This window comes from Pongo abelii, chromosome 9, assembly GCF_028885655.2.
Source record: "Pongo abelii isolate AG06213 chromosome 9, NHGRI_mPonAbe1-v2.0_pri, whole genome shotgun sequence".
Lineage (NCBI taxonomy): Eukaryota > Metazoa > Chordata > Mammalia > Primates > Hominidae > Pongo > Pongo abelii.
The window spans coordinates 75,692,213-75,710,942 of record NC_071994.2 but is presented as its reverse complement, the minus strand read 5'-3'; the positions used below and the strand labels follow the sequence as shown (position 1 = coordinate 75,710,942).

Sequence of the window (18,730 nt, the reverse complement as noted above, 5' to 3'; positions counted from 1 at the left end):
CAGACTAAATTTCCACTTCCTGTCCCAAAGCTTTTCCTAGTTCCCTTGGCAGAGTTGCATGCCTCCTCTTCAGAGCTCCAACTGCACCACGTTCCTCTGTAACTTCATTCAATCATTGCTGTTTTTATACATGTCTCACCTCTAAGTTGGTGTCTCTGGAACTGTGGCTGAGGTGGATACCTGATATTTTTGCCAACCAGCTTTCATCTATTCGTCCTACTTCTGGGAACAGTGCCCTGAATTTCCTCTAGGACACCATCCCACCCCTGCTGTAAGCCCTGTTATTTTAGACCATCTGTTTCCAGACCACTGGGGTTGATGCAGGGATGGCCACAGGACCCAATTTAGACTGATGTCTACCAGGCCCAGGACTTTCAGTCATACTGTTAGAGGAAGAGAAATTCTCTTGGTTGGACTTGAACTCAGGAGGGCATTAGCCTGGAGCTGCTGAACATCACTGCAGCTTCCAAATGAGCCAGGCCTGCAGGTATAAAGATGGAAACAAAGCAAAGTCTAAGTGACACTGTTTGAGCCTCTGGATCACACAGCTCTTGGAATTCTTAGTTTTGTGGCTCAAACTTTTCCCTTTGGCTTAAATCAGTTTGAACAGGGAGTTTCTATCTGACAGCCCCAAGAGGCCTAATGCAAGATGGTGGTGTTTCCTTTCCTGACTACCTGGTTTTCTATGAGAACAATTTGTTAATTCAACTCTAGAAGGATGGGAACCTACTGGAAAAGACTCCAACATGAACAGGATTCTCAGAAAGCAGGCAGGACCTGGCTTGGATCATCCATCAGCTCAGACAACAGAGACTCCAAGGCAGTCCCTCCTCTTGAGCCCTCAGGAATGGTCAACTTCAACCAGCTACCTTAAGTGTAGGGAAAACAAAATCCAGAAAGGTTAAGTGACTTGCCCCAAATGACTCAGCTAACATGCTGTCACCAGTTCCAACTGATCTCAGAATCCACGCTCTTTTTCACTAGACCAGTGAAGGCACTAGTAGCTGCTGGGTCATGGAGAGGGAAACAGGGCCTTCTGGGGGAACAAAGCAAGCCACAGTTACTGCTAGAGCCAACCAAATCTTTATTAGTCTCTGCAGCAGAACTAATGGAGCCCCCATTTACAGGGGAGCTTTAGTGGGCTAGTCTGGCTACCAGGCAGGGATGTTACCATTTCTATTGGTGATTGGGATAGAAAGGGGGAAGAGACTGGAAGGGGACCAAAGGGGGAGACTGCTGGACCACCTGAGGGCAGGCACAGATGGGGCTTCCTGGGCTGGTGTAGAGTTGGATCAGTCCCCAGAGGAGAACACTGCCATTTCATTCAGAATGAAGGATGAGACAAAGCCTGAGAGGGTGACAGTCACAGCTACAAAGAGAGGGCCGAGCTCCTGGTGTGAGAGGCATTTCCGGATGGAGGCAGCTTTCTAGGACTAGAAGTCTCAAATAGAACTCACCTGTTCCCCAACCAGGGGTCCCCAGGTTCAGCTCAATTGTTATCATGGGTACCAGCCAGGAAGCTGTTTGTGGGAAGGATGGGACTTAACTCGGGTGTTTTGGGTATGGACATGTGTCAGTATTCACAAAACAGGCAATATATTCATTACAGATGCAATCATGAAACTTCTCTCCAGAGAAGGCTCACATCTCCCCTTTCACCTAGGAAGCTCCTTAGCCTGAAGGCCCACCACGGTCTGATCCCAGCCTCCACCCCAGCCCAAATGAACTCCCATTTAATTCCTTGGACATGCCATGACGTTCACGGCTCTGCATACTTGCCAATAACTGTTCTTCCAGCCTACCTGTCTTGCTCCCTGCCCCACCTGTCCTTGTCAAAGGACTGATAACTCTTCAGCTTTGTCAAGTCCTTGTTTACTCCTGTTCTCCCCACCAGGCCTCGAGCTCCCTGAGGAGAGAGCAGAGAGCCCGATTCATGTCGTGTCTACAGCGCCTGGGGAACTCAAAGCCAAATGAAGTCGTATTTGCTGTGCCCTGGTATGTTTAGAGGAAATGTATCCATAAATGTCTATAACAGATTTTGGGAGTGTCTGGCGGTAGATGTGAAGACTTCAAGCGATATTTGTACCTGGGATGACAGCTTCTTCCCATGTGGGGATTAAGGGTAGGGAGTTGGGGGAATGGTCCAAACCCGGAAGGAGCTAATGGAGAGGATAAGGCCAAAGTGGGACAGGGCTTGGATGGCAGAGGATGGGGTCTAGGAGGAAGAGGAGTCTAGCAATCCAAGCTCAGGGGTCAGTGCTCCGAGTCCCAGGGCTCAGAACCAGCAGGGCGACCACATGAGCGAGCCGAGCGCCGCCCCAGTGGCGGCTCCCGCAAGCATGCCCATGGCCAGAGGGGCGCCGGCGCTGTAGCAGGGATCTTCCCGCACTATCACGTGCGTCACGCCGGGGCCTGCAGAGGGAGACAGCCCATGAGGATCAGCAACTTAGGAGGGAGTAGAGTGATCTTCGTACCCTTCCTGCATCACTCCAGCCCAAACCAGTGTAAGGCGCCGAACCCACTCTCCTGCTCCCCAAAGAACAGATCTAGACGCGGGAAGAGCTCCACCCTACGGCTCCCAGGCCTTGGATCGGCTACGGATCTCCCAGAACCTACGGTCCGCTACGGCAGGCTAGAGCGGAGCAGCGAGGAAACCCTGAGATCGCTAAGCACAACCACGAGGCACCTAACGATGGGCGTTCCCAACCGCCAGGCCCCAGAGCGGGGAGGAGGCAGCATTCCCGCAGTAGCCACCAGGGGCCGCTACCGGCTCAGGAATGGGTATTGCCGACCGCAGGGCTGAGGAGCCAGCCTAGAAGGGTGAGGTCAGCTCGGGACGAACGCTGGTCCCAGAGCTCTCCCAGTCTCAGGATGGAGAGGGGCTTGCGGAGAGTTCTGCCTGGGAAAATCCTTGCACGCTAAAAGGATGAAGCCTGGTCCGGACTGACGGACCGTGGGCTGGGCCTGGCGCTGAATCGGTGCTGGATCGAGGCAAGCCCCGGGGCACGCTGGAGACTTACCTGCGTAGGGCGGTCCGTAGTAGCTGCGGACGTACGTGGCCTCATGTGCATTGGGGGGCACCACCTCGTAGTAGTCTTGGTACGGGCTGTAGACGCGCACCTGGGGAATCCAGCCACGTCAGGTGCCCAGGAACTCCCTGGCCCGGATTTGGTCCCCTACCCCCACGCCTGGCACAGGCCTCTCTGAGATCCATGGAGCCGCCTCCCCAAGTTTAGAAATGGGCCTCCAGCCACTAGCAAGCTCTTGGAGAAAGGCCCTGCCCTCCCCACAAGGTCCACGGTCCTTGTCCTCTAAAACTTCCGCCCTACATCCAGCTCCCAGTGACGCCCGTTCTCCTACTCTGGCCTCCCACCTGGCTCAAAAAATTCTCTATGGCTCCCAACTTCTCCTCACAGATAGTCTGATATTTGCTAGCAGCTCTACAATGATGCCACTTGGAAAGACCCAGCTCTACTAGTCACAGGGAGGGGAACATGGCCAAGCCCCAGGCGCAGGAAATAAACAGGGGTTGGGGAGGAAGGGAAAGGAAGGATAGGGATGAGAAGTAACTAAAATACAGTTATGCGTCTTTTAAACAACAGGGATACAGTCTGAGAAATGCATCCTTAGGCAATTTTAGTTATGTGAATATCATAGAGTGTACTTACAAACAAACCTAGATGGCACACACCTAGGGTATGTGGTATATCCTATTGCTCCAAGCCTACAAACCTGTTCAGCAGGCTACTGCCCTGAATACTGTAGGCAATTGTAACACAACGGTAAGTATTTGTTATCTAACTAATCATATATAAACGTAGAAAATGTAATGCATTGCCCTACAACATTATCATGGCTACAACATCACTAGGTGATAGAAAATTTTCAGCTCCGTTATAATCTTATGGAACCACCATCGTATATGTGGTCCATCATTGACCCAAAATTGTTAGGTTGCACTAGGCTGTAACGATTATTGAGCACCTACTGTGTACTAGGTCCTGAAGGAAGTGATCACGTGTGTTACACCACCTCTAATCCTTAAAGCAGGTATTAGCTCCACATGACCATGGGGTTGGGGACTGAGGCTCAGAGAATGGTCAGTGTTCTCTCTGGAATGCATTCCCTGCCCTCCCCTCTCTCCCATTAGATTTCTGCCAACCCTTCAAAGCCTAGCTCAGCGGTCACCCACTCCACTCCAGGAAGCTCTCCTGGTCTCAGGAAGAATGATTTTTTTTTTTCCCCTGAATTCTGTGGATCTTGCTTGTGCCTCTTTTTGCTATCCTTTCTCCTGGCCTTTCTTGCAGCCCAAATGTGAGCTGCTTGTAGACAAGGACTCTGATTTGTTTGTGTCACCAGCAGGGCCAAGTGCATACCAGGAACCAAGAACTATGTGCTGAATTAAATGGAAACTCCAAACCCCTCATTTTACCCATGGGGGAGCAGACCTGGAGAGGGGTCAGGTCTCTTCTGGATCTTTCCTTTTAGCCCCCTTCCACCCTGTATCTCTCTCTAACTGGGATTCACACCTGAACAGTCCAGCTCCCCTTAGAGGTCCAGGTGTCTCAAACTCCACTCATCTCAAGATGATTGCAACATTTCTCCATCTGCTAAAACTGTCGCTCTTCCCATAAATCATTTTTTTTTTTTGAGACAGAGTTTCATTCTTGTTGTCCAGGCTGGAGTGCAATGGCACAGTATCAGCTCACTGCAACCTCCGCCTCCCGGGTTCAAGCGATTCTCCTGCCTCAGCCTCCCAGGTAGCTGAGATTACAGGTTCCTGCCACCATGCCTGGCTAATTTTTTTGTATTTTTAGTAGAGACAGGGTTTCACCATGTTGGTCAGGCTGGTCTTGAACTCCTGACCTCAGGTGATCTGCCCGCCTCGGCCTCCCAAAGTACCCAGCCCCATAAATGCTTCTCTCCGTACATGCCATCACCATGCACTCAAATCAAGAAAGGCTAGGCACAGCGGCTCATGCCTGTAATCCCAGCACTTTGGGAGGCTGAGGTGGGAGGATTGCTTGAATGCAGGAGTTCAAGACCAGTCTGGGCAACATGGCAAGAACTTGTCTCTACAAAAAATTAAAAAATTAGCTGAGTGTGGTGATGCATGCCTGTGGACCCAGCTATTTGGGAAACTGAGGCAGAAGGATCGCTTGAGCCCAGGAGATAGAGGCTGCAGTGAGCAGTGTTTGCACCACTGCACTCCAGCCTGGGCAACAGAGGGAGATCCTGTCAAAAAAAAAAAAAAAAAAAAAAAAGAAAGAAAGAAAGAGACAGAAAGAAAGAAAAAGAAAGAAAGAAGAAAGCAGGTTGTTGCCCTTGTCTTCACACATCCACTTTCCACACATCAGCCACCAGGTCTCGTGATTTTATCTTCTAAATATGTTCTTCTGTCCATTCTTTTGGCCAATTCCAAGATAATAGGCCACTGGTTTAACAACTTGGAAGTTGTGAGTGACCTTGAAAAAACTTTTCAGAGGAGTTGCTGAGTAGCAAAAGCCAAGCTATGGAGGGTTGAAGCAAGGCTGAGAGGTGAAGGATGCAATCTCCATGTCATGACATCTCTTTCAAGAAGTTTGGTGGTAAGGGGAAGGTCTCCAAGCACACCTTGTGATTTCAAGTCTCCATGCCATTTTCCTTTGATAGGGATGTGCTTCTCACCTCATTCAACCTGTCTTTCAGACTCAACTCAAGCATCACTCTCCCTGAACCTCAGGTTCTGTTGGGGTCCCATCTGGACACTCACAGCCCTTGGATGTCCCTGCATCACAGCACCGATCATGCTGTCTTCCCTTTGTGTCGCTGTGTCTCTCCCATCAGACCTGGAGAAGCCTGTGAGGGCAGAGACTGGGTCTAATCAGATCTGACTGGAACATGGCAGGTACCTAACAAATGTTTATTGAATTCATTCCAGTGAATCAAATACAGGGCCAGACTGGAACTAAGGTTGCCCAACTCTGAGTTCAGTTTCAAGTCAGGGAAAACAAATAGTCCCAAGACAATGCAAGAGGCTCAGACAAGCAATGTTGTAGGTCAGTGAACTCTACCGTGCTCCCTCCCCATCAGTGATCCAATAGGGATTTCTGGTAGGCAGTGCCAGGATCGGGGCTCCAGGCCCAAAAGGGGTTGGAGGGATCTAAGCTCTCAGGTCCAATTTTATTGGTGGGGAAGTTGAGGTCCAGAGCCTCCACCTTGCCCTGCTGCTACACAGTGAGCCAGTGGCCTTGGGAGGCCCTGGAGAGGGTGGAGCACCCCAAGTCCCTCTAGGGCACCTGTTTTTACTCTCCACGTCTGGGAGGCACAGAAGTAAACTCCTGTAAGTCACCTGGCAACAAGTAGGGACAGCCCAGAGACTAATGGGCAGAACCTGAGGGTTTGAACCTGCCTCTCCCTCTCCAGAGGCCCAGCTACTTTGTGGGTACAACCAGTGTTGACCAATCAGGGGGTCACATGCAAATGACTCCCCTTAGCTGAGCTGTTGTGTTATTAGGTTTACAGTCTGTTAAATCCTAGTTTTTGACATCCCACTTTAAACAAACTTGTATCCTAGTTTGGGCATGGAAAATACCTCAGAACGATGGGCTGGGAGTCCCAGACCTGCCATTGATGAGTTGAGTGACCATGATCAAGTTAGGTAACCTCTCCAAGCCACTGAGGATCTAACAGTGCCACATCTATACAATTTGGTGACCCAAGCACTTCTAGGCTCAGTGATTCTGCACATCAGAGTCATCAGGAGAAGACTTTTTTTTTTTGAGATGGAGTCTTGCTCTGTTGCCCAGGCTGGAGTGCAGTGGGGTGATCTTGGTTCACTGCAACCTCTGCCTCCTGAGTTCAAGCCATTCTCCTGCCTCAGCCTCCTGAGTATCTGGGATTACAGGCACCCACCATGTCTTGCTAATTTTTGTACTTTTAGTAGAGATGGGGTTTCACCATGTTGGCTAGGCTGGTCTCGAACTCCTGACCTTACGATCCGCCCGCCTCAGCCTCCCAAAGTTCTGGGATTATCGGTGTCGGCCACCAGGCCTGGCCAGGAGACAGGTTTAAACTACAGGTTTCCTAGGCCTAGGCCCCATGCCAGATTAAAACATCCAGAGGTAGAACATGAATACTTGTTATTAGTGCTTGTAAGTTCCTAAGCAATCCTGATACATAGCCACACTGAGCACCACTGTGTAAGAGGAACTCAGAGTTGACTGTAAGATCACAGGTACTCTCACTCAAGCCCCCTCCTGCCACCCACCCCATGCCAGGCCCTGTGCTGAGCACTGGGGACAGAGAAAAGATTCAGGCCAGATCCTGCCTTCAAGAAACATTCAGGGTGAGGGGAGGCAGACCTAGACTAAATTAGACTATGTAGTAGTATTGCTATAAAAGAAGTTTTTCACTCCCTCCTTCCTTCCTTTGCTCACTCAGTGAACATTCCCTGAGCCCCACTGTGTAAGAAGGGTCAGCAGAGACTCCCCATCATCGAGGACTGATTGAGCATGTGCCATTTACCTAGCCTTGTGCCAAGCTCCATAGAGGCAGCGCAATCAGGCCTCATTCTTGCCTTGGAGGAAGTTCTAGGCCTCATGGAAGACTACACAGACAGGAATAAACCAGCTCTGAAATCAGGCAGAATGAAGAAAGCACTAAGACTTGGTGCCGCTAGGCTGAGGGAGGGAATGACGATGCCTAGTGGTCTAGGAAGTCCCCACTGAGTAGGTGACAGGCAGCCTTTGAGGTGGGCCTTACAGGATGAGCATCAGTTTGTCAGGTGAATGAGGAAACTGAGGTCTTGTCAGCAGAGGTAATAGCATGTGTGAAGGCTGGCGAGGGAAAAGGTCTGGTGTGGCTGGGGACAGAGGGTACAGCAGAGCAGCTGGTTTGTGTCCTGTGGGTGATAGGGAGCCATGGAATGTTTGTCACAGGGAAGGGATGGACTGGGTCTGGTTTTGGAGGCTCATCCTGGTGGCCAGTATGGAGGCAGGGAGGGCCGAGCCAGCACTTACCCAGATCCGCCTCTCAACCTTACAGGGGCTCCACGAGCGGGTCACACACCTGACCTTGGAGCAAACCCGGCGGCTCCTGGGAGGGACGGTGGCTCCAGCTGGGGCCTGCTCAAGCCACAGAAACCCAAGAAGGGGGAGGGAGGGAGGGGGTGTCAGAGGCCCTCTACACCTAAAGAGACTCAGAGCTCTTTCCGGACCCTACCAGAGCCCTCCGCCAGCTGGGCTATGGCAGGGAGTGTCCTCTTTCTCCTCAGCTCATGGTAACGGGGGAGGTTCAGAGAAGGCTGACAACTGCCAAAGTTACGCAGAAAAGAAGGACAAGTAGTCTCTTTCCAGAATTAGCCCACCCTCCCCTATTTCATCCTGCTGGGGTTCCCAGTCTCCAGGGAGGACAGGGCGACTCCCATCTGTCCTCTAGCCCACCTGGTCCGCTTCACCCCAGCCTCATCCCTAGCTGTGCCCTCAGGCCCTGTGTTCCCAGTAAAGCTGGTGTTAGGGGCTCCTGGAGCCTCCATCTGCTGGAGTGAGGTATGAACTCCAGCATGTTGGAGGACAAAGAGCAGGTCATTCCCACACAGGCTACAGAGAGAAGCCCATAAACACAGAGGTGAACACACAGAGACAGGTAGACACAGGCACAAACACACCCCGACTGTAGTAAGCCCGGGCACAGAGGGACGTGTATATGTGGAGTAGTGGGAGGTACAACAGAGGCCGGGGCAGAGAGAAGGGTCAGCAGAGCCACAGCAGATGGACAGGCAGAGAAGGACGAGGCCGCTTCATAGAGTCACAGAGTGCAGACAGTCGCCCTTGCCTCCTTCCCTCCGCCTCTCTTTGGTGGAACTGACTCGCCCCACATAAAGAGGCTTCGGAGCTCAGAGCCAGGGTAGCCTGACCTGGGTCCCTCCACCCTGCAGACTACTGCTGTAGCCTCCTTACTCCCAGCTTTCTCCAATTCACCCGCCACTTGGAAGCCTGAGTCTGCCCCCCAAAATCTGACCACAGCTCTCCCTGCTGAATGCCCTTTATTGCTCCCTACAGGCCTCAGGGAAAGTCCATTTCTTCCAACTGGACTTTGAGGCCCATCATGAGCTGGCCCTGATGACCTCAGAGGTCATCTCTCCTGTTTCATTCACTTCATGAATTGCTCTCCAGCCAGGCAGACTCTGGGCCCTTAGACACATGCATATGTGCACACACACTTGTGCACACACACACGTGCACACATCACTTCTCTGTCTCTGCTCATGCAGTTACTTCTGCAGATAATACCCTCCACTCAAAATCTCACTGACCTAGGTTCCATGATAGGCTTATCCACTGACTTAAGAGTATAAGCTTTGGACAAGTCACCTCCCCTCTCTGAGGTGGCTTCCTTATCTGTAAAATGGGACTAATAATACCAACCCCCACCCAGCTGCCCTGCCAGGGTTGTTGGAAGATGAAATGATGTCAGTGATGCCAGGGGCTTAGCATGATGCCTGGCGCTCAGCACATGGATGCCTGAGGAGGTTTCTAAATGCATCCAGGTCTCCCCTGCTACTTCCCAACGGACTTTCTCTATAGGTGAGAGGGGGCTCCATTGTGCCACACAGAGAAAGAGCAAGCACAGATTCTGGAGTCAGGCAGATGGGGGTGGAGGCCAAGCTGGGCTTTGGGCAGCTCTTCAAACTGCCACTTCCATCAGTCACAAGCTCTGTTGACTCCATCTCCTAAATATGTCCTGTACTCATCAGCCTGTCTCAGCCAGCAAGGCCTTAGTCCAGATCTCCAGTCTGTTGCCCGGACACTGTCCCAGCCTCCTAAGTGGCCTCTGGGTGTCTGCAGTTACCCTCTACAATCCATTCCCTACCTACCAGCCAGACTATCTTTGTTTTTTTCCTTTTTTCTATAACAAAATTTCATAAACTGACAGACTACCCCCTTTTTTTTACATGCCCCAACATTACAACAATTATCTTTTAAAAAATATAAATTGAACCTGATCTGATCATGCCATCCCTCTGTTCAAAAACTTGTCATGGCTCCCTGGTGCTCTCAGCAGAAACCAACATCCTTCATACAGCCCACAAGGCCTGGTCGTGCCAACCCTCCTTCCCTCCTTACCCACTCACTCCCTAAGCACCAGCCACCCCAGCTGTCCTTCTGTTCCTCAACTTGCCAATGTCTTAACCTCTCTCAGAGCCTTTGCACATGCTGATCCCTCTGCCTGGAATGCTGTTCCCTTTACCCCATCCTCACACCTTTCACCCAGTCAATTTCTGTTTATCCTTCAGTTCTCGGTTTAAGCCTTGCCTGAACTACCCACCTGGATGAAAGGGCCAGACACTGCAAATCTCTGTCAGAGCCGTTATTACTATTGAAATGGAATAATTAATTAGTTGTCCCATGTCTGGCTTCTCACTAGGCTGAGTCCAGGCAGGCAGAGCCCATATCTCCTTGGTTCACCTCTGATCCCTGGCACTTGGCAAATCACCTGGCCCAGCACCTGGCCCATAGTAGCAGCTCAGTAAATATTTGTTGTGTGGATGAATGAGCTTCAGTCTTATCATCTGCAGAGAGAGAACAATAACCCCAACTTCACAGGACTGTTGTGAGGAGCAGCTGGAATGATACCTGCACCATGCCCGGCACATAATAGTTGCTCGATAAAAGACAGTTCCTTTTCCCCAGCTCATGTGCCACTCCCTCCAGCAAATCTCCATGGAGGCTTTTCTCTCTCCTCTGAGCACCAGTTGGCTCTCTCTTATCCTTTCCCACTTGGGACTCAGGCATCAGAGTTTGCACAAACCTATCCACATAAGACTGAGAACTTCTGGCAGGTGGAGACTGAGTCTGAGTCACTCATGATTCCATGGCACATGGAGGTGGTGGGGAGAGGGGGAGAGAACAGGAGACTCACCGGGGTGGAGTTTGCCTCCAGCAGCGCTGTCTTCCATGCTCTGCAAAGCAAATCCCACCGGACCATGAGGAGGGAGTTTGGGGGTAGGTGAATTGGACCCCCACATTTTAGACTTTCCTCTCCAACCCAGCCTCAAACCCAAGTCTCTCATGAAAGGAGAGATCTCTTGTCTCCCTCAGGAAGACAAAAGTGACCCCTTCCCTGCCCCAGTCACATGGATAGAGCACTAAGTTAGGCTAATTCATTCTTCTCGTCCCCTCTAGGAGTTCCAGTTTCCTCATCTATACAGTGGACGGTTGGGCTTGGGTGGTCTCTCAGGGGATGTCAGATTCTGACACTCTTGGGTGGGTGCTCTAGCCCAGTCCCCCTCCACATCCCAAATCTACAAACAAAACAGTTCCCCAAAGCTCTGACCCCAGAGCCTCAGGAAGGCCCAGCAGACACGGGACAATGGGGCCTTTGTTGGTTGCCATGGCACCTGGCTGGGTTGGACAAGGCGGCTCTGTGCTGTCTGCCTGGAGCTCAGCTTCCCCCACTCCCACACACCCATTTCTTTCACTCTCCTCCAGCGCAAAGGCCATGTACCCCTCAGCCAGAGGGTAGGAAGGGATGGAATGTGAGCGAGCAGATGGCGCCTGAGAAGGACACACTCAGGCTGGCCGCATGGATGTGCATCTGACATTGGGGTGCCCCTGCCTGGGACGCAGCTAACTGCCTTTGTAGGCAGGTCCAGGGCTACCCCTCAGATCAGAGTCCCCCACCAGGGCATCTTCTAAGAAGAGAGCAAGGGTGCCACTAGGCTGCTCTGCTGCTTTGCATCACCCTCAGGTGAGGGCTCACCTCAGAGGCCGCTAAAGACCAGGAAACAGATACCTGAGGCGGGTGTGCACACCTCCCCCTCGGCAATGCTGAGTTCATCGTAGACCACATGAGGAGTTCACTGTGTGCCATGCCAGTCACCATGAGCCCTTCAAACCCACTCCACCCACCTCCAATGAGACACCCTTGCTGACTGGCCTTAGTGCCCTCTTCCTATGGTCAGAGAACCAGAAGGCCCAATGAGAAGGGGGCACATGGTAACTTTCCCTGAGATTCCACCCCATCCTCTCCTGGGAGTGACTCACAGGGCATCATCCCTGGTCTCCGCACAGAGGTGCAGGCGGCCGCCTTCCCGTAGGTTCACAGTCAGCAGGCCATCTCGGCTCCGGCCCTCTGGGGGCTGCACATCTGGAAGCAGACACACATATATGGGTTTCCACAGGCACAAGCCCCAGGTCCCCCCAGTAAACCAGGAACAGGAATAGGAATTGACTTCTTTGGGCTGTTTACTGGCCACTGCCAACCTCCTCTGATCCCATATACTCTCTGAGGGATTCTACTCTATGCTTCCAACCTTTCCAACCTTTCTGTGCTGAGGCTTCCCTCAGCACAGCTCCAAGTTACCCTGTTAGAACTGTGGCCTGGGCCTTGGTGGAGGAATGTGGAGATTTGCTGTGACTCTGGGCCACTTTGCTTTTCTGGGCCTCCTAATTTCATTTCATCTTCCTCCAGTACCAGCACCTGGAGGGCAGGAACTGTGCCTGGCTCACCTCTGAGACAGCACAGAGGAGAAAGACACTAAAGGACTGATTTCTTTTTCTTTTTTTTTTTTTTTTTTTTTTGAGACAGGGTCTAGCTCTGTCCCCCAGGCTGTAGTGCAGTGCCATGAACACTCACTGCAACCTCTGCCTCCCAGGCTCAAGCAATCCTCCCACCTGAGCCTCTTAAGTAGCTGGGACTACAGGCATACACTACCACGCCCGGCTAATTTTTGTTTGTTTTTGTTTTGGTAGAGATGGGGTTTTGCCATGTTGCCCAGGCTGGTCTTGAACTCTAGACTCAAGTAATCTACATGCCTCTCAAAGTACTAGGATTATAGCTTACTGCAGCCTTGAATTCCTGGGCTCAAGCAATTCTCCTGCCTCGGCCTCCCCAGTAGCCATATGCGACTGCATCTCACCAATTTTTTTTTTTTTTTAGAGACAGGGTCTTGCTATGTTGCCCGGGCTGATCTAGAACTCCTGACCTCAAGTCATCCTCCCTCTTCAGCCACCCAAAGTGCTGAAATTACAGGCGTGCACCACCACACACAGCCAAGGACCTATTTCTTAACTCACACCAAACTGAACTGGAGTTGACAGAGGCTCAGAAGCAATGTCTGTGAAATGCCTCTGAAAGCTGCAAAGAGACTTCCAGAGGCAGGTGTTCACGGAGACAGTGGGAGGCTCTGCCCACAGTCACGGTGCCACAGAGGAAGGGGATTCTGCTCACCATGGCACTCTTGGCCGATCTTTATGTCACGGACATTGAAGTGGATGAGCACACGGTCCTCCTCATCCTGCGCTGTCTCATCATGGTAGTATCCCAGGGTCCCGTCCAGCCACAGGGCAAACCAGTTCCGCTTCCAGCGGCGGAGGATGGAGCCTGTACGATATTCCAGATGCACTAGGCAGGCTGATCCCAGAGCCTGCTGGGGATAGAAGCCCCAGACAGACTCCCAAGTCCCCTCAGCCTCGGTCCCTAGTGTTACAACCACCTTTTTCTTGTCTATCTACCCCCTGAAATGAGGGTAGGACCTCTTTCTGTCTTGTTCACTTCCTGCCTCCCATTGGGTCTGATGCATAGCAGAAGCTCGATACATGTGCTGAGCAGGGAAATGAGTGACTGGGCCCATTACTTGGAAGCTTCTAAGGCCAAGCCCCAGGTCTCTTCAAAGGCAAAGACCTCTCCCTACCTTGAGCCTCCATCTTCTCTCTCTCTCTCTCTTTTGAGACAGGGTCTTGCTCTGTCACTCAGGCTGGAGTGCAGGGGCACAGGCATGGCTCACTGCAGCCTCAACCTCCTGGGCTCAAGTGATCCATCTCAGCCTCCCAAACAGCTGGAACATCAGGCACGCACCACTGCGCCTGGCTAATTTTTAATTTTTGGTAGAGACAGTGGGTCTCACCATGTTGTCTAGGCTGGTATCAAACTCCTGGGCTCCAGCGATCCTCCCAACTCAGCCTCCTAAAGTGTTGGGATTACAGGTATGAGCCACTGTGCGTGGCCTCTTATCTCTCATCTCTGACTTGTGTGATGGTTATTTGTGTAGCATCTGCCTCCTGTACCACTCTGGGTGCTGTGGCTCCCCACACAGGTCCTGGCACCCAGGGAGACCTGGCTCAGTGTTTGCTGAACTAAATGAACTAAGAATGGACAGGGGTATGGGGCATGGGGCTGCTTGTCCCAGGGGTCCCCAGGATAGCTCTTGCTCAGGTCATGACTCTGGTCAGAGGTGGGTCTAGAAGCCCGAGACCGAGCTTCTGACATTTTGCAACTGGAAATCTTAACAGGGAAGGGCAAAGACATAAGAGAGCTTCTTAGGGCTTTGTGGATTCCAAAGCACAAAGGCATTTTTCACTTTGTTCTGTGCCTCGTTCTGTGTCCAGCCCAGGGTTGGGGGACTGTGGACACACAGAGGGTCAAACCCAGCCCCCCTGGGGTTAGGGGACTATGGATACACAGAGGGTCAAACCCAGCCCCTGTCCTTGAGGAGTTCGCAGACTGGGGCCAGTCTGGGGTAAGGGAGTGGGGAGACCCACAGATAGACAGTTCTGTTCTAAGGAGATCACTGTAAGGCGCCGTGAAAACCGAGGAGGGAGTCTCTAATCCAGCTTGATGCTACTGCAGGGGCAGGGGTGGGGGCCAGAGGAAAAGCCAGAGAAGGCTGCTAGAGAGGGGCCCATCTGAGTTGGGTTGTGATGAACAAATAGAAGTTTAAACCACGTAGTCGGGAATGGGAAGGACCTTCAGGCAGAGGGAAGAGCGTGGACAAACAAGGGAAGGATGAAAAGGTCCTGGCTCCTTGGGAGAAGGGTTCCCCGTGGCAAGCCCTGTAAGCCACTTCCCTCACCCTGCCCCAGGACCAGGGGCCCAGGATCACTCACTCTGTCTCCACAGCCAGCCGCCCCTCACCAGGGCCATTTCTTCAAAAGGACTTTCCAGGGCGGAGTCAGGCGGGACCTGTCAGAGGAGCCACGGGAGACACAGGCCTCAGCAGCAACTCCCTGGAAAGAAACCCCCAGCCATGCCGTCCCTGGGGAGCCACCCAGGAAACGTCTGAGGGAGGGTTAGTAAACAAGGGCCCGGCGGCCTCGGCCTCCTCCCCATTCTCTGCTCAGGAAGAGAATGGGAGCACTGTCACTGTGGGGTCAGCAGGGCAGCCGTTGGTGTGGGGTGGGGGTGGGGACCAGGAGCCTGGATTCCAGCCTCAGCTTCATAACTTTGGCCACATCCCTCCTCCCTGGCCCTCTGTCCTGGTCTTAGTTTCTAGATCTGTAGAAGTGTGTCTGCGAGGCAGGCAGAGGCTGGAGGGAGGAGCTCTTGAAACATTAGAATACGCCTGGCTAGCTCAGTCGGTGGAGCATGAGGCTCTTAAAGTATTAGAAACCTTAGAATTCTGTAATGTGGAAGTGCAGAATATTAGAATCACAGCAGTGGATGAGGGAAAGGCTCCCTCCCATTTGGACCCCACTAGAGCTGTTTACAAAGTGCTTAAAAGAGCAGTTCAACAGCAGCTGTGATGGACCGAGTACTCTGTCTGGGTACCCCCCTCAGTGCTTTCATCCATTATCTCATTTAAGCCTCCCTACAGTCCTTATTATTCCTATTTCAGAGATGGGGAAACGGGGGCCGGAAAGGTCCAGTCAGTTGCATGGGGCCATTTGATTAGTAAGCAATGGAGCCCAGACTCACACCCAGCAGTCCTGGCTTCAAACCGTTATGCCAGCAGGAGCTTTGAGAACTTCCGATACCAGGCCACACTCCGTAACAATTAAATCAGAATGTCTGAGGGCAGGAGGCAAGCCCTGGTACTCTTCAAAGATCCTCAGATGATTCCAATGTACAGCTAAGTTTGGACGTCACCGCACATACTACTCCCTCGCCTTGTCCCCACTCTAACCCTGTTAGGAAGGGAATCTTTACTCCTGTTTTACAGATGGACAAACTGAGGATCGGCAAATGACTCATCCATGTATGTGATGTAGCTTGCACTGGAATCCAGGTAGGTGCCCTCCGTTCCTGAGGGCGACTCACTAGCGGGTGCCTCCGCCCCTCCCCCACCTGCTCACACCTGTTGCTGCGTAACAAGGGCTGGCACACCTGGGCTGGAAGGCCAGCCTTGTCTGTTCCTCTTGCCGCTCCCTCCCCTCTCCACGGTCTTGACACAGGTCAGACAAGAGGGTCAGGTGCAGACTCCTTTTCCAGCCCCTCCCCTTGATGCACCCACCTTGTCTACACCTGTTGCGGATGTTGCTGCCAAAGCGGCCGCTACTCGATGCTGCTGCCACACAACCCGCTGCGCCTGCGCTTTGTGTGCCCCGGAGAGCCTGGGGCATTTCTCTCCTGCGGCAGCGCCTGAGAGCCCAGCTGCCCCCGGGCCCCGCCCTCCGGACCTGCCCACCCCAGGGACGGGGAGTGACTTGAAGAGATGCTGACCCGAGGCGTACTGGGACTTGTAGTCTACCCCTCTAGAGCTCGGCAGAGGCAGCCCCGCCTGCAATTTTACTTTTCTATTAAGACATTTGTTCACTCATTTATCATGAAATACTTTTTCTTAAGAATCAGTGAACTCAGTTCCTAGAAAAAAAGAAAAAGTAAAGTTGCAAGGAGAAGCCAAGCTCCTAGTTTTGCATGTTTTTTTGATGCTTCCCCTTTCCATCCCCAGCTTCCAGTCTAGTGAGGGAGATTACGTGGAAACACACAATTGGAGCACAGGGTGTGATTTAACAATGGAAAAGATGAGCCTGACTTTTCCCAAGGGGTTCAGGAAGGCTTCCCAGAGGAGGCTGAAAGGGGCCTTGGAGGATGAGGGTCAGTTTCCTAGGGCGACCCGAAATGTCCCCTATGAATACTGTCAGGATGTTGAAGAGTGCCCAGCATTTCCGTGTGTCTAGAACATAAAGCGCAGGGGTGGGGAGGGCATGGGGAGTGGCAGGCGACAGAGCTGCAGGTTCTGCAAAGAAATAGCACAGAGGCCTTGCATGACAGGCGGAGAGCTTGGATGTTGCGACGCAGTGACTGGAGCTGGGGGTGGGAGTTTCAAGATGAGTGAGGTGTGTGATTAGGGGGCCGGAAAGGCCCCTCTAGGGCACAGTAAAGAATGGATTGGAGGGAGCCCATCTGGAGAAGGAAGACTTTCTGTAGCTATCACCTCGGACTGTGATCATTTCCTTCAATAGCTCAGCCTCGCAAACCCTCACCTACCAGCAGCCACAGGATGTCATTCAGAGACCAGAGGCTGTCAGGGCCTAAAAGACTTCTGTCCCGTCCCCTATGTGGCAAGGATGCCCACCCTGCCCTGGGCCCTTCCTCCTGTCCCAGAGAACTCTTCCTTACCGGGGCTGCAGGGCTCATGGTTCCTGGGCGGCCAGGGCAGCATTTCCCAGAAGGCCCCCGCAGCGGGGCATTTCCCTGAGCGCCTTAGAGATAAGGGGATCAGGAAGGTGCTACCAAGTGGGAGGCTGGAGGGGGAGGCAAGGAGGGAGCGCACAGATCCCAAGGAAGGTCGCCCTCTTTCTCCAGGCTCCTCCCAGCCTTTCCAACTGATGGCTCTGACCCTAGGTTCACCAGACAAGTCATCCCTGATTCAGAAGTGGTCTTGGCTCAGCATCGCCGAGGTTCCCGGAGTGGAATCTGGACGAGGTTGCGGGGGAGGACAGGAACGGCGCTGGTCCTCCTCCCTAGGTTGGGGGCGGGGCTACATCTTCATTCTTTGGCCTGGCAGGACAGCGCCCATCACCCCAGTCCTGGCTGCGCAGTCTGGCTCTTTAAGCCTTCCTCTCTTACTCCTGAGTCTCTGTAATCCTGACCTCGAGCTACCCTCGCGTTTCGGCCCTTTGTGCGGTGCGTGCCCTGCTGAGGGATTCGCCATGGCCAATCCTATTAACCATTGAGTTCATCCCCTCTTAGCCGACTCAAGAACCAGCTCTCCCAAACCGCGTTTTCATCTCTGTGACTTTAACTCACTCTCTGTCTGGTTCCTGGAACGTCCCAGCCCCAGCTTCTCCTAGCTAAATTTTCCACCTCCACAGTGGAAGGAAGAAAGGAAGCAGCGGGAGGGGGAAAGAGGGAAGGAAAGAGATATGGAAGGAAGGAAAGAGAGAAGGAGAAAAGAAGGGAGGGGAAAGGGGAAGGCAGGCAGTCAGGGCTGCAGCTGGCCTCGGAGGATCTGCGCCTGGGTCCTGCCCCGACCCAGCCTCTCTCCAGCTCTCCCTGCTCCCCTCCCCGATGGGCAGTGGGGCATCCTTCATGTTGGGGGGCGGGGATGGTGCAATCATCTCCTAGATTTCATTCTCTGGATTTAGCAACCAGATGAAAAAGGAAGGTTCTCCAGCAGCAGTGGAGACTTCAGGGGAAGACTCTCCCCCACCTCCCAAAGAGCGGGCACTATGACAAGAAAAAGGGGAAAGGACGTGGCAAATTAAAACCACAGACACCACTACCGAATCTAAATGTAGCCGGACTTGGCCCATGTCTCTAAAAGCTGGTCAGTGACCCTCTTTGAGAAGCCAATAAGGAAGTGTAGACTCTCCTCAGGAAACAAATCTGCGTATAATTCCTGGGAGTTCATAGACCTCTGAAGCCATGACAGTCATGGTTGGATTGTTTTTAATCTCCAAAGCTGTGTAGATGGGAGGAGAAGTATGAGTGTAGATTGTAGATTGACCAGTGAGAAGTATGACAGTATGTCAGGAATTCCAGCTGCAGCAGTCCTGGGTGTGAGAGACTTTGTTTGTTTAATCAACCA

General features: G+C 52.5%; 1 protein-coding gene and 1 long non-coding RNA gene across 10 annotated transcripts; one reads left to right on the top strand and one right to left on the bottom strand.

Annotated features, from left to right (window-relative positions):
* Positions 1–1,066: 1,066 nt before the first annotated feature.
* PLEKHB1 (pleckstrin homology domain containing B1) lies at positions 1,067–17,619 on the bottom strand. Of its 6 annotated transcripts, none has more exons than XR_008511274.1 (8): positions 17,320–17,431; positions 14,868–14,943; positions 13,213–13,365; positions 12,027–12,129; positions 10,903–10,942; positions 3,021–3,120; positions 1,803–2,412; positions 1,067–1,520 (listed from the first exon to the last, which is right to left on the bottom strand). XR_008511274.1 is itself a non-coding variant. In XM_024254743.2 (8 exons), the coding sequence occupies exons 1-8, from the start codon at positions 17,335–17,337 to the stop codon at positions 2,276–2,278; spliced, it is 732 nt and encodes a 243-aa protein (XP_024110511.1). In that variant the 5' UTR covers positions 17,338–17,431; the 3' UTR covers positions 1,067–2,275. The 6 variants fall into 6 exon arrangements, 5 of the variants coding, with proteins under 5 accessions (XP_024110511.1, XP_024110513.1, XP_063567366.1 ...); XM_024254743.2 differs by adding an exon at positions 8,001–8,105 and having other exon boundaries at positions 1,067–2,412; XM_024254745.3 differs by having other exon boundaries at positions 1,067–2,412; positions 17,320–17,619.
* Positions 2,297–16,597, top strand: LOC129048710 (uncharacterized). Of its 4 annotated transcripts, XR_008511278.2 has the most exons (6): positions 2,297–2,820; positions 5,689–5,887; positions 12,922–13,297; positions 13,718–13,967; positions 14,881–15,049; positions 15,920–16,231. It is a non-coding gene; the product is annotated as an uncharacterized LOC129048710 (long non-coding RNA). The 4 variants fall into 4 exon arrangements; XR_008511275.1 differs by lacking the exons at positions 2,297–2,820; positions 5,689–5,887 and adding an exon at positions 10,891–11,730; XR_008511276.2 differs by lacking the exons at positions 12,922–13,297; positions 13,718–13,967 and having other exon boundaries at positions 15,920–16,597.
* Positions 17,620–18,730: the final 1,111 nt, after the last annotated feature.

Bases quoted from the DNA above. Each gene is read 5' to 3' on its own strand.
- PLEKHB1 (XM_024254743.2), bottom strand. The intron at 13,366-14,867 runs GTGAGTGATCCT...AATATCGTACAG, and splicing joins CGGCTGGCTGTGGAGACAGA to GCTCCATCCTCCGCCGCTGG. The intron at 10,943-12,026 runs GTGAGTCACTCC...TTTGCTTTGCAG, and splicing joins GAGACCAGGGATGATGCCCT to AGCATGGAAGACAGCGCTGC.